The following is a 12,006-nucleotide window of genomic DNA, read 5'->3' as shown; positions in this document are numbered from 1 at the left end:
GGCAGCAGCGGCGGCGGCGGCAGCGGCGGCGGCGGCAGCGGCGGCGGCGGCGGCAGGCAGTGTAGGCGGCGCAGGCGTGGGCTGGGCAGGGGCAGCAGCAACAGGGGCGGCAACGACTTCAGCTGAGGGCGGCGGGAGGGGAGCCGCTCGCCACCAGCGAGAGGTCGCAGCCCGCCCCACCTGGCGCGCTGGGGGCTCCTCCGCGCGCTGCTGGCGCAGCTCATGGAGGTATTGTAGCTCCCCAGGTGAGCGCCAGAGGTCAATGCTGACCTCTGGTGCTGCCCACGAAAGGCGGCGGCGGGCACCCATCAGGGCGCCGCACAGGGCAGGAGTCAGTCGCAGGTGGCATTCGCTGCGCCCGTCCCCACGCACCCGAATCTCAACGCAGGTCACAGGCACACAGTCAGGCACTGGCAGGTGAAGGCTGGCCCGGCAAAACAAAACGAAGGCTGCGACTGCGGCCCCCAGGCCCCCACCGGCCTCCAGAGCGAGCCCCTTGACCACGATATGGGGGAAATCGGGCCGCAGGGATGCCCGGGAGGCCGGGTTGCTGATCGGCTGCTGGCTGCGCTGCCCAAGGCTGGCTCCCTCGCTGCTTGACATGCTGATGGGTGGGTGGGTGAGTGTGGAGGGTGGGGGTGTGGGGGTGATCGGCGCGAGGCCGGCGCGATGGCTCTCTGTGAGCGGACGGGTGGGCTACTGTTGGCTATAATAGGCTATAATAGGCTATAATAGGCTATGTATAATATGTGCGTAATGAAATGCGGCCTCCGCCTGTTCATCCCCGGTGGTGGTGGAGCCGTCCTCCCCGGCTGTGGTCGACCCGTCTGGGTTGACCGGCGAGCTGCAGGCAGGCAGAGAGCACGGCATGGTTTATCAGCATGGGAGGAGCAGCAGGCACGCAGGCATCCTTGGCAAGCCCGGGGCAGGGACCCGCGAGGAAGAACATGCGGCGGCGGCAGCGGCTGGGCTGAGCGCTCACGGGAAGTCGAGGGTGACGTATCCCAGCTGGTCGGCAGCTACGCGGTAGTTGAGCGGCAGCGTGGGGATGCTCAGCTGCCCAAACTGCGGAGCAGTCAGCAGCGCAGCAAGCAGCAGTGGCCACGGTCAGGGCGGGATATGGGGAGGATGCACAGGACCGGGAGCAGTGGCAAATGACGAAGCGGGAAGCTGCGGCATGCTGGCAGCATGGCAGCATGGCGCGGGACGGCACGGCATGCCACATCAGCATGCCACGTCAGCCTGCTGGCTCAGCTCACCAGGTAGACAAACTGCACCCTGACCATCACGCCCAGGTTGTTGCCGGTGGGGACTGCGCAGGGAGAGCATGGAAGCAGCGCATGAGCGGCGCATTCAATCATGATGGCACGGCAGCGAGCGCAGCGGTTCAAGGCTGCAAATGAGAGGAGAACTCCAGCGCCTGGCCGCCTGCCATTGCTGCATACTCCGGCGGTGCAGCACACTCACAGACAGACAGCGGCAGGAGGGCGTTGATGGCCATGGTGCCCAGGAAGAAAGTTCCGCCAGACAGCGCAAACACCGCCCTGCAGGCAGACGAGGAAGGCAGCCAGGGGGCATGGCAAGGTGAGTCCAGGGATTTTGGGGACAAGGGCCGGTGGGTCCCCTCCACGCCGCCGCCAGCTAGCACCCGGCACTGCTGTGCAGCGTGCCGCGCTGCACGCGCAGGTGGGGCCAGGCGACCATGCTGGAAAGAAGAGGGCGGCAGCGCAGCGGCACTCACGACATGGCCTTGCCCACGTTCTCCGACTGCATGCTCTTAGGCAGATACACCAGGTCGTACGTGACGCCTGCGGTCAAGGGAGGGCAGGGCGGCAGGACAGTGTGGTGGGAGGCGGGGTGTCGGGCAACAGGAGGGAGGCGTCTCAGCCAGCTTGCCACGCCACCCGACCCGGCTGCGGCTTGCTCGCACGCACGCAGGGAGCGGCGGCCGCGGCGCAGGCGGCAGGCACCCACCAGCGTTGGGGTTGCCCATGATGTCAGTCGTCACGTTGGCTGGCACCGTCACTGCACCAGGCCGCGGCAGCGCATGCAACCCGGTCGGTTCCAGCGCCCCGTCCCCGCTGCACCGCACCATCCCAGCTCCGCGCGCCCCCCAGCTCCGCGCGCCCCGCGCAGCGCAAGCACGACGTGCCGCCACCCCGCACGAAGCAGCGGCGGCGGCAACGGCATAGTGCGCCCTCCTGGCGCCCACATCTGGCCGCTGCTCTGCCCCAGCACACGCGCACGCGCACCTGTGACTATGACGGGGACTTCTGGGTCCGAAATGCTGCCGATCAGGAAGATCCTGCCCTCCAAAACCTCATACAACACATCCAACCTGCGCACAGGCGGGACACACCGTGGCATCAGCACCAGCGGTGCCTGAGCAGCGCGCGTTACTCGCCGGCCAGCGCCGGCACGGGGCAGCCCGCCGAGGCCCCGCCAGGCCTGCCAGGGGCCGCGCCGCCTGGCCACGCTCTGTGCACGCCTACGGAGCAGCTGCCGCGCCCAGGCTGCTGCCCCACCCGCGCATGCGCATGCTCCCCGCAGCCAGCCCGCAGCCAGCCAGCCAGCCAGCCAGCCATCTCCCAGCCAGAAGGCGCACCTGGCGAACCCCGTCACACTGAACAGCTTCAGTGGGTTCAGCTGCAGCACGCGCTCCCCGAAATCGATGACCAGGGGCAAGCGCTGCTGGTCGGTCGTCTGGTAGGAGCCGATGGTGTTGACGATGGGCTCAGGCGGCTGGGTGTCCCACACAGCAACCAGCGTGTTGCTGCCTTCCGTGGGCTCCCCCGCCCGGTCTGCAGCAAAAGGTGCAAGCATGCGGAGCGGGATGTGACGACGTGCGGCGCATGCGGCCCGCCGGTGCCTGCTGCCAGCCGCTGCTGGCACCAACCCAGGCGAGGAGGCTGCCGCGCGCCAGGTGGCGCCGGCGGCATGTGGCGGGCAACGACGCTCACTTGTGAACGTCCCGGGCAGCACCCTGATTTTGCAAGGTGTGTCAGCCATAGCCAGCCGCACCGTTACCTGCAGCAAACAACAACAGAGGCAGCACACGCCCGCCAAAAGAGGGGTCAGCTGCCTGATGTCTGTGCGTCTGCGCACATGCGCCGCCAGCATAGCACCAGCAGCTCCAAGTGCGCCGGCTGGCCTCCTTTCGCCCGCAGCAAGCGCGGCATGCGGAGTGGCAGCACGGCAGCTGCCAGGCCGTCCAGCTGCCCTCGGCTGCCCAATCGGCTGCTCCTTGTGCTCACGTCGAAGATCTGGAATGCGCCTTTGATGAATGGCGCTGATACCTGCAGCGCTGTCCCGCCCACCACATCCAAATCCTCCACACTCATGCTGTCTACTAATGCATTGACCATGACCTGCAGCATCAAGGTGCAGCAGCAGCAGCAGCAGCAACAGCAGGGGCAAGTGAGATGCCATCCCCGAGCCGGCATGCGGCCTGCGGCGCTCCAGCGGGCACAAAATGCCGCCACGTGGCGCGCAATATGCCGCCCTGCCCGGTTGCCCCGCCTGCTTGCCGCGTCGCTACAGGATCGGTACGCTGATTTTGGTACAGCGCCGCTGCCCAGCCAGCTGCAGCATGTGCTTGCCTGCACGCTGATCTCCTGGATGGCCGAGGCCACCACTGTGGTGGACACCAGGCAAGCGCTGAGGTCGAGCGGCGGACGTGCTGCGCCGTTGCTGCTGCTAGTGGTGGCGTTGAAGCCCGGCGCGTAGCGTATGCAGCGCGTGGTGTTCACCGCATCCGCGACGATGATCCTGCCGGAGCTGGCATTCACTGCCACCACGGGCTGGTTGGGAGCTATGGCCAGGATGACCGGCACTTGCGGCCCTAGCGTGCCGATGTTGCCGCTGGTTTCATATGTGGTCAGCAGCATGCGGCGCAGGGCGTCCGGCAGCAGCCCCATGGTGCTGCTGCTGTTCTCGTGCCTGCCGCTGGCAAACAGCGCGGGACGCGTCGGGAGCGGCAGGTGGACCTGCGCAAAATGGGGCGGCAAACCGCTCAGTGCGCCGCACACCGCCACAAAGAATCCCCCGCGCCCAGCTGGTGGTTTGTGGGAGGCGGGAGGGGCCGGGACGTGGGGCTCACTTCATGCTGCTGCATGAACTCTCTCACCTCCACCTCCGCCGCCTCGAAGCCCCCCGCCGCGCGTGGTCCCACGATCACCGCCAGCAGTAGCAACCAGAGGGCGGCTGAGAGGGGATAGGGGAAGAGGGGGACATGAACCCCTCCTCCGCCTCTCCGCCTCGGCCTCTGCTGCTCCATGCCCGTTCTGTTGGGCTCGAATACACCTCTGGGGGCGCTGTGGAGGTCCCTGGGCTTTCCTGTCCCACGTGGTGTACTGTCCCTCCGGGGCGGGCAGCTGGCCTGCAGCTGCAGAAGGTTGAGCCTCAGGAGCTTTCAAACCCATCGCCATCGAGCACGATCTGGTCGTTGACGGCCATTGCGGCCGGCGGGCCGGGAGGTCCTGAGCGCCAATTTCTCGAAGGGCAGTTTCGGGCTCAGCTCTCTGGGCGTCCCAGCCGCAGAATCGGACGTTTGAGAGCAGAAACGACGCGGAGCGAGCCCCGGCGCCGGTTGGAGCTTACAGCGGGTGCCCCCGCACCCTGCCTCCCGCCGCCGCACTTGAGCCGCCCTGTGCCGTCGAGCATGCCCAGACTCGGCCACCAGTGGCAGCCACACAGAGACTGGCTGTAGCATATGCCTCTGCATGTGATGTTGGCGCGCACCAGTGAGGGCTAGCTGCCTCCATCCGCCATTTGTGCAAGAGCCTTCTTTGCTGACCCCCAACGGCGGGCACTGTGGGCCAGGGCGACTTGCCTGGGCCGTGTTCCTGCAAGTGGCGCGTGTGGGGCCTGATGGGAGACAGCGTGGAATAGCTCTCTGCACTGAACTGGCGAGGCCAAGTGCCTCGCTGCCGCATGCGCCATTTCTCACCATGACACTTCCCCGACCCCACCACGCCTGCCACCAGCCGCCCCACCTCGTGTGCGCGCCCATCTGTTCCTGCTGTGTTCGGCGGTTCCCGCTCTGCTTGGCGGCACGTGGGTGCAGGTTATTACAGTGCAAAAGAAAAACATGTCGATAGAGAGACACCCACGTCAGAACAGATTATACTAGGGGTTGAGGATGCGAGTAGAGTCAAGGGAGGTCGCTTATGAATGTGGTCAGTGTTAGCAAAACGGCAGAGGAACGCTGCTATAGCGAGGAAAAGTGGTCTTGGCAATAAGTGAAGAGAAGAGAATGAAGGCAAGGTGTTGGGAGAGTGCGTGCGCAGCGCACGCGCGCGCTGAACGATGCACTCTGAAAGTCAGACAGTGGTGGTGGTGCAACATGCAGCGACCTGCTTCACCTGGGTCATTCGTCAAGCGTTGATCGGATGGCGCTGGAATAAGGAGGGTGTCCCATCACGTGTCTCAACAATCAGAAGGCGGGAGGGGTGCCGGCGCCGCTGCCCGCCCTGGGGCTGGCAGGGGCGCTGCCGACTGCGGGGCTGGCCCGGGGGCTGCCTGGCGCCGCCGTGGATGGGGGAGCGGAGATGGCGGCAGCGGATGGCGGCGGGTTGCCCTCCGTGGTGCTGCCGCCGGCAAAGGGGAGCAAGGGGGACGGGCGCGCGGTGCTGTCTTGCGACCGACGCTCCACGCTGCTCCTTCTGAAGCTTCTGGACAGGGAGGCCAGCATGCTGGGCCGGCGACGGCCCTGGTGCGCTGCCACCTCAGCCGCAGCCTCCGCTGCCGCTTGGTTGACTGCGGACTGCGCGTCTCTGCGGCTGGCTTGCTGCCTGTTGCCTCCGCCAAAGGCAAGGGTGCGCACCAGGCCGGCGGGTCTGCACATCCGCGGGGGCAGGGAGAGTCGGCGCACGGCTCGTCTCCTGCTCGTGCTTCAGCATCCAGGGGCAGGCAGCTTCAATCTCTGGCACCACCCGCTCACCTGATGTTGAAGCCAAACGGCAGCAGCAGCTGCTGCTTCTCATATTGGTGCAGCGCGCGCTGGTTGAGGCCGCGGCCGTGCACCCTGCGGGCAGGCATGGCGACAGTGGCACCCAGGCTCAGCAGCAGCGCTGGCGAGTCGCAACACACGCCCACAGCCAGCGCACACGCAGCAGCAGCGGAAGCCCAGCGCCGCCACTGGGGCACTCACTTGAGCAGCCAGCGGTCGGCAAACTTGCGGGACAGGATGCGCTCATCCTTGCGCATGACCTCCTCCACCACGCGCGCAAACTTGTCGCCGGGGCTGGGGAAGAGCTTGTGCCACACCCAGCCCACGCCCATGACAAGGAACTCCATGCAGGGTGGGAAGAGGGTGAGGATGAGGGAGAGGAACTGGAAGGAGAGCATGGCAATGCCCAGGTTGTTGCTGCAGCAGGAGGAGAAGGGTGGGACAGGCTCAGGATCCATAGCAACATCCATAGCAACAGAGAACAGTTCACGTGGGACCACTTGACAAACAATGACTCCAGTGGTGCCCAGGCGGCGCAGCCCATCAGATGCGTAGCATTGAAGCAGTCTGGAAGAGTGAGCGGCATTGCACGCCGAGGCGGGGCGGGCAGCTCACATGGTCTGGTAGCTGGTGACCGGGGTCACAGCCAGGATGATGCCGCACACAAAGGTGCCCAGATCCAGGGCGCAGCCGGCGACCTGCAGCGCGGGAAGCAGCGCGGCGTGCTTGGAGTGTACTGCCGACCAGAACACCCTCCCTCGTTGACAACACAGGCTGCTCTCCCAGCAACAAGGGGCGCCTCTTCCGAACAGCAACGCAAGCTGACGCTGGTGCCCGCTGCTGCCGCTGTTTATTTTTATGCCCCCATCCTGTTGCATCTTAATTCTTTAATGCCCCCATCCCCAGGGAAGCGCCTCCAGCTTCCCTCCCCTCCCTGGCTTGCACACCCACCTCGTTTGCCATGTCCCCAAAGGAGGCCATGGGCACAAAGAAACGCACATACGTCCAGTAGACCACGATGAGGATGAGCATGGGGATGACCTGCGGTACAGCGGCAGTGCCGGATCAGCAATGGGATGAGTTCGGTGGGACAAGCCAGGGTATGGGCCTCGCAGGTGGATGCTCGGGCAGAGCGATGCCCAGAGTACGGTGGCCCGCTGGGGGGGCGCCAGGCAGCGTGGTGAGGCAGGGAGGCACCCCTCATGCGGCGGCGGCAGCCCTCTCAGCACGCACCTGCCATAGGGGGCTGATGCTGGAGCTGTGGCCAAAGATGGAGGCCAGCTGGGCAAACAGCACCAGCTTCAGCAGCTGGACGGTGACGCCCAGCGTCTGCAGCAGGAGGCAGGGCAGAGCAGGCCAGGCACGTCAGCGCAGGATGGCTGCACACACACGCTCCTCCTGGGGAGCCCAGGCGGGCGCGCTCACTAGCAGCACTGCCAGCTGGAGGCGGCCCTTGGTATGGCAGGCTCTTGGTCTGGCGGCGCTCAAGCGTGCATGGTGCCCTGCCTGCCAGGCGCTCACCCGGGCCACCTCTCGTGCCCTGGACCAGCGCGTATCGGCCAGGGGGATCATCTCGCCGCGGTCATACTTGCCGGTCGCAGGGTCCAACTCAAATGTGCCGGGCCTGCAGCAGGTGGAAAGGCACGGCATGCAGGGGATGAGCGCGGTGCCAGGTGGGATGCCCCTTAACGGCACCAGCTGCCCAGGGCAGGAAGGGCAGGGGAAATAAGGTCTGGTCCACGAACAAGGTGCACGGCAGGCATGCAGCACATCTGGCGGCAGCGGCAACAAATAGTGTGGGGTAGCCAGAACAAGAAGTCTCCCCCCCTGGCGCACGCACCTGTAGACCACGTCAGGGCCCCGGGACGTCTCAAACAGCACGCCGTACCGCGCCACAAAGCTGCAGGCGGGGCAGCAGCAGGTGGGGCCCCCAGTCAGCCAGCCGCAAGGCAGCACGGCCGCCAGTTGCGCTCCGCCAGGCCGCCGCGGTGGCCGGTCGCCAGCAACGGAAGGCGCAGCAGCAGCGGCAGCAGCCGCGGCGCTCCCACTGACCTGACGTCGTAGCCGTGCGGCGGCACCCACTCGCCCTGGAGCGAGGGGTCGAAGCCGATCAGCGGCTTGACGATGAAGCGCACCAGCCACTTCTTAATGCGCTTCTTGAGCGGCCTCCTGGCCTCCTCCTGCTCGCCGGCGCTGCCAGCACCACTGTCCATCCGCGCCGGGCGCAGCAGCTCGGCGCCGGCCGCCGAGCCGGCGCCGGAGGAGCGCGAGGCGGCCGAGGCGGCGCCCGGGCTGGCCGCTCCAGCGTGCCGCGTCCAGCTGCCGCGCTCTTGCAGCGACACCGTGCGACTGTAGTCGGAGCCGCCAAGGCCCGTGCTGACGCGCTCCAGGCGCGGCGCGCCGCTGGGGCCGGCCGGCACGTCGCCCAGGGTGCCGGCGCTGGTGGCGCCAGACTGCAGGCGGGCCAGCTTGGCCTGCCGCTTGCGCTTGACCTTCTCCGCCTCCTGGTCGGGGAGGTAGTAGGCGCTGCGCTGATGCGGGATCTGCGGGGAGGCAACGGGAGGGAGGGAGGGAGGGACGGAGGGGGGCGGGGGTGGACAAGACACAGAGCTCAGCAAGGGGCGAGGGCTGCCAAGGGAGCGAGGGTGCCGATCTGTGTTCCACCTAGGCGTTGACGAGCTCGGTTTGGTTGCCCGAGGAAACTGGGCAAGCAAGGCGAGGTGTGGGCAGGGCAGGCGCGTGGCGCAGCCGCCGCGCTCACCACCATGGTCAGGTGCTTGACGACCAGGAAGAAAGACATGGCCAACAGCCCCACGGGCAGCAGGATGCCAAAGGCGACGCCCGCCGCCACCTCGCCCGTGGTCTCTCCCACCACAAGCACTGCGGGCGCAGGCGCAGGGAGGGCGAGGGTCAGAAGCCGGCCAGCCAGGCAGCAGCTTGGAAGGCTCCGTCATGCAGCGCAGCAGCGCCCGCTGGTGGTAGGCTGGCAGCACGGCATCAAGGCGTGCCACTCACTTGTTCCCTGGGCCGCGATGATGGGAAGCACACACCACATGAACCAGAGCTCCGGCCGTGGCCACTGCAGCAGCAAGGCGCAGAGAGGGAGACGCTCAGCCCACAAGTAACCAACTCTCATCGCAACACGGCTGCTGACATCTACTAGCAGCCCGCACAACAGCAGGCGCCGCACCTCGAAGAACATGCGCATGCGCCACTTGCGCCAGATGATCAGTGCGCGGATGGCGGCGTGCAGGCACAGAATGGCGACCAGCGCTATGGAGACCCAGAACAGCGTGTTCCACAGCGCATAGATGCCCTCCCCGCTCTGCATGGCGCACGGGGCGGGGTGGCAGCGTGGGCAAGGTAAGGGTAAAGCGGCCTCGGATCAGATGCCTCGGCACCGCATGCGCCGCTGCGCAAGTTGTGGCTGGAGCGGCGCATCAGCGCATGTGCGTGGCGAGTGGCGGGCGAGGCGGGCCTCCCACCTGCAGCGTGAGGCTGACGCTGTTCTTGACTGACTCCATGATTCCCTCAATCTGGCTGGCCACGCCCTCCGGCAGCGTGACGTTGGCTGCAGGTCAGGAGTGGGGCGCACGGGAGCTATGTGTTAGTGTGTGCGCACGTGTGTGTATGCGTGTGGTGGGGTCAGCCAGGGGCAGGGCAGGACAAGGCAGGGCGGTGTTGGGCAGGGCGGGCCGGCGGGGCCCGCGCAGCTGCCAGAGGCATGCAGGCGTGGGCGCAGGCGCACCCGGCGCGGACGCGTTGGCCGTGGCGTTGGTCTCTACCCCCGTGGAGGTGACGACGTAGATACTGCCGCCGGTACCGTCCACGGCGCTGAGGTCCTTCACCATGATGGTCCTGCCGCCTGGCTCGGGGGCGGGCGCGGGCGCCTGCGCCGCCCCCGCCGCGGGCGGCGGGCCGGCCGAGGTGCCGTTGGGCGGCGCGGCGGCCTGCTGCAGCAGCCGGCGCCGCCGCCGCTGCTCCTGCTCCTCGCGGTAGGCGCCGTGCATGAGGGCGTTGAGCTCCCCGCTGCTCAGCTGCCGTGGCTGCTCGGGCTGCACAAGCGGCAGGGTGGGGCTGCCGATGCCACGCAGGCGGCGCTGGAGGAGTCCCCCAGCCGCCTGCTGCAGCGCCTCAACCGCCCGCCCGCCCGGCACCGAAGACAGCAGGCGGCGGCGAGCCTGCTCGCCGCTGCCGCCGCCGTTGCTGGCGCCGTTGCCCACGCCATTGTTGCCGTTGTAGCCGGGGTCATTCTCCTTCTGCAGGGGTAGGGCAGCAGGTGATCACAAGGTTGAGGCGCCAGTACAAAGAGCGAAGAACCTGGCAGGCGCAGGGGTGCTGTTGCCGCTGCTGACAGGAGCCGCTGGAGCAGCAGCGGCTGCAGCCTCACCCTGCAGTATCCTAGACCCACGGCCCCAGGCCGCTCGCAAGCCCGAGCCTGGCAGATGGGCTTGTTGGCTGGGCACCCCAGGGGGTAATCTGCAGGCGGGCCAGGGTGCGAGCGAGAGTGAGGCAGCGGCTCCGAGGCGGAGGTGGGTTGGCTGCTGGGCAGGCAGGCAGGCAGCCCGGGCAGAGCGGGAAGCGTGGGCAGGGAAGGGTTCCGTTTTCGGTGCGCGGCCACATGGCCTAGCCTGCTCCTGGCTGCCTGAACAGCGGCTGCCTTCCTCCAGCAAGCGCTCACCTTCGAAGCACATGCGCTTCTTGTAGGAGCCTCTGCCCCGCCCGCCCTCCGGCAGCTCGCGGCACGCGCCGTCCTCGCACACGCCGCACACGCCGCACCGCACCTGCCCGGCCTGGCAGGCGGTGGAGCCGTAAGACTGAAGCGGCACGGGAGGAAGGTGGGTGAGTGAGGGGGTGTGAGGTCAAGCTATATGCTGTGCCGTGCCATGCTTTGATATGCACAGCAGAGATGGAAGACACCCGAATGCAGATGGCAGCGGCTGCAAGGTGGCGGCGAGCAGGCAGCTGCGGCGACGGCTCGCACCAGGCACACGCAAGCGCCAAAGAGGCACACACACTCGCCGCTGCCGCAGCCGTCGCAGCTGGTGCAGACGTTCAAGAGCTGCAGTGGGGTGCAGGGAGGGCGGAGAGGGTGGGGTGGGACAGGACAGGGTGGGGAGGCATCCAGCGTGCCACGCAAGGCGCTTGGGAGCCCCCAAGGGCCCAGCAGCAGCGAACACACGCCGCTCTGCCCGCAGCAGGTTCAGGCCGCACCCAGCAGACTCACGCTGCCTTCCTCGCATTCTTGCGCGGAGCTGGAGGTGGACGATTCAGGGCTGGGCGGTGGTGGGGGCCTGGGCGAGGGCGGCTCCGGGCTGGGCGGGTCTGGGCTGGGTGGGGGCGGGCTGGGAGGCTTGGGGCTGGGCGGTTTGGGGCTGGGCGGCTTGGGGCTGGGCGGCTTGGGGCTGGGAGGCTCCGGGCTGGGCGGCTCCGGGCTTGGCGGGGGCTTGGGCGAGGGAGGTTTGGGACTGGGTGTGGATAGCGTGGGCGGTTCAGGGGAGGGTGGCAGTGGAGAGGGGCTGGGAGGGGGAGGGGACGGCGGCGGTGATGGGGCGACAAAGGTGAAAGAGTCGTGCCAGGCGCCGTATGCCTGAGTGGTGATGCCGTTGGCGGTGCTTGCTGCACATTGGCACAAGGAGGGGTGGACGATAAGTTCCAGGCCCACTTTGCCCAACATGCATGCACATGCATGGGATCAGCAGGCCAGCAGGCATCAACGGGTGAGGCACGTCGGCTGCCTGCAGCGCAGCCGCTTGTAGCAGCAGCTTGCTGGCTTATAGCACGCCTCACCCGTGTACCCGTCCTGCCCAGGCAGCCAGTACAGAGTCGCCAAGCCTCCAGAGTTGGTCAGCACGCCGGCGTGGATGGCGGCCCGACAGATGGAGCTGTCGGCAGTGTAGACCCGTGCCCCCCTGCACGAGAGGGGCAGGGCAGGGCCACCGTGGTGCGTGGTTGATGGCATTGGTGGCAGGGGATGGAGGAGCGCAGGCGCGTGGCAAGCGGCTGCGCAACAGCCTTGGTAGGCGCGCGGCTGACGCGGCCAGCCCACCAGATCG

General features: G+C 67.5%; 1 protein-coding gene across 1 annotated transcript in view; it reads right to left on the bottom strand.

The window, feature by feature from the left end:
• Nucleotides 1–684: 684 nt before the first annotated feature.
• Nucleotides 685–12,006, bottom strand: part of CHLNCDRAFT_58546 (hypothetical protein) — a gene marked incomplete at its 5' end in the record, with an annotated part of 21,358 nt that continues 10,036 nt past the window's right edge. Inside the window, 31 exons of the mRNA XM_005845531.1 lie at nucleotides 685–844; nucleotides 983–1,065; nucleotides 1,260–1,312; nucleotides 1,468–1,544; nucleotides 1,742–1,808; nucleotides 1,975–2,025; nucleotides 2,253–2,338; nucleotides 2,606–2,801; nucleotides 2,961–3,027; nucleotides 3,255–3,368; nucleotides 3,483–3,986; nucleotides 4,100–4,203; nucleotides 4,741–4,844; nucleotides 5,942–6,025; nucleotides 6,152–6,367; nucleotides 6,566–6,648; nucleotides 6,902–6,991; nucleotides 7,184–7,279; nucleotides 7,472–7,574; nucleotides 7,791–7,850; nucleotides 8,003–8,493; nucleotides 8,712–8,830; nucleotides 8,966–9,029; nucleotides 9,141–9,275; nucleotides 9,436–9,521; nucleotides 9,699–10,209; nucleotides 10,341–10,429; nucleotides 10,632–10,767; nucleotides 10,935–11,012; nucleotides 11,178–11,275; nucleotides 11,741–11,862. Coding sequence (XP_005845593.1) covers nucleotides 727–844; nucleotides 983–1,065; nucleotides 1,260–1,312; nucleotides 1,468–1,544; nucleotides 1,742–1,808; nucleotides 1,975–2,025; nucleotides 2,253–2,338; nucleotides 2,606–2,801; nucleotides 2,961–3,027; nucleotides 3,255–3,368; nucleotides 3,483–3,986; nucleotides 4,100–4,203; nucleotides 4,741–4,844; nucleotides 5,942–6,025; nucleotides 6,152–6,367; nucleotides 6,566–6,648; nucleotides 6,902–6,991; nucleotides 7,184–7,279; nucleotides 7,472–7,574; nucleotides 7,791–7,850; nucleotides 8,003–8,493; nucleotides 8,712–8,830; nucleotides 8,966–9,029; nucleotides 9,141–9,275; nucleotides 9,436–9,521; nucleotides 9,699–10,209; nucleotides 10,341–10,429; nucleotides 10,632–10,767; nucleotides 10,935–11,012; nucleotides 11,178–11,275; nucleotides 11,741–11,862 — 4,285 coding nt within the window. The 3' untranslated portion in view covers nucleotides 685–726. The remainder of the gene's footprint in view (nucleotides 845–982; nucleotides 1,066–1,259; nucleotides 1,313–1,467; nucleotides 1,545–1,741; nucleotides 1,809–1,974; nucleotides 2,026–2,252; nucleotides 2,339–2,605; nucleotides 2,802–2,960; nucleotides 3,028–3,254; nucleotides 3,369–3,482; nucleotides 3,987–4,099; nucleotides 4,204–4,740; nucleotides 4,845–5,941; nucleotides 6,026–6,151; nucleotides 6,368–6,565; nucleotides 6,649–6,901; nucleotides 6,992–7,183; nucleotides 7,280–7,471; nucleotides 7,575–7,790; nucleotides 7,851–8,002; nucleotides 8,494–8,711; nucleotides 8,831–8,965; nucleotides 9,030–9,140; nucleotides 9,276–9,435; nucleotides 9,522–9,698; nucleotides 10,210–10,340; nucleotides 10,430–10,631; nucleotides 10,768–10,934; nucleotides 11,013–11,177; nucleotides 11,276–11,740; nucleotides 11,863–12,006) is intronic.

The sequence above is a fragment of the Chlorella variabilis genome (assembly GCF_000147415.1).
Source record: "Chlorella variabilis unplaced genomic scaffold CHLNCscaffold_17, whole genome shotgun sequence".
NCBI classification, from domain to species: domain Eukaryota; kingdom Viridiplantae; phylum Chlorophyta; class Trebouxiophyceae; order Chlorellales; family Chlorellaceae; genus Chlorella; species Chlorella variabilis.
Note: the sequence above shows the minus strand (reverse complement) of the source record. Positions and strands in the feature narration are given on the sequence as shown.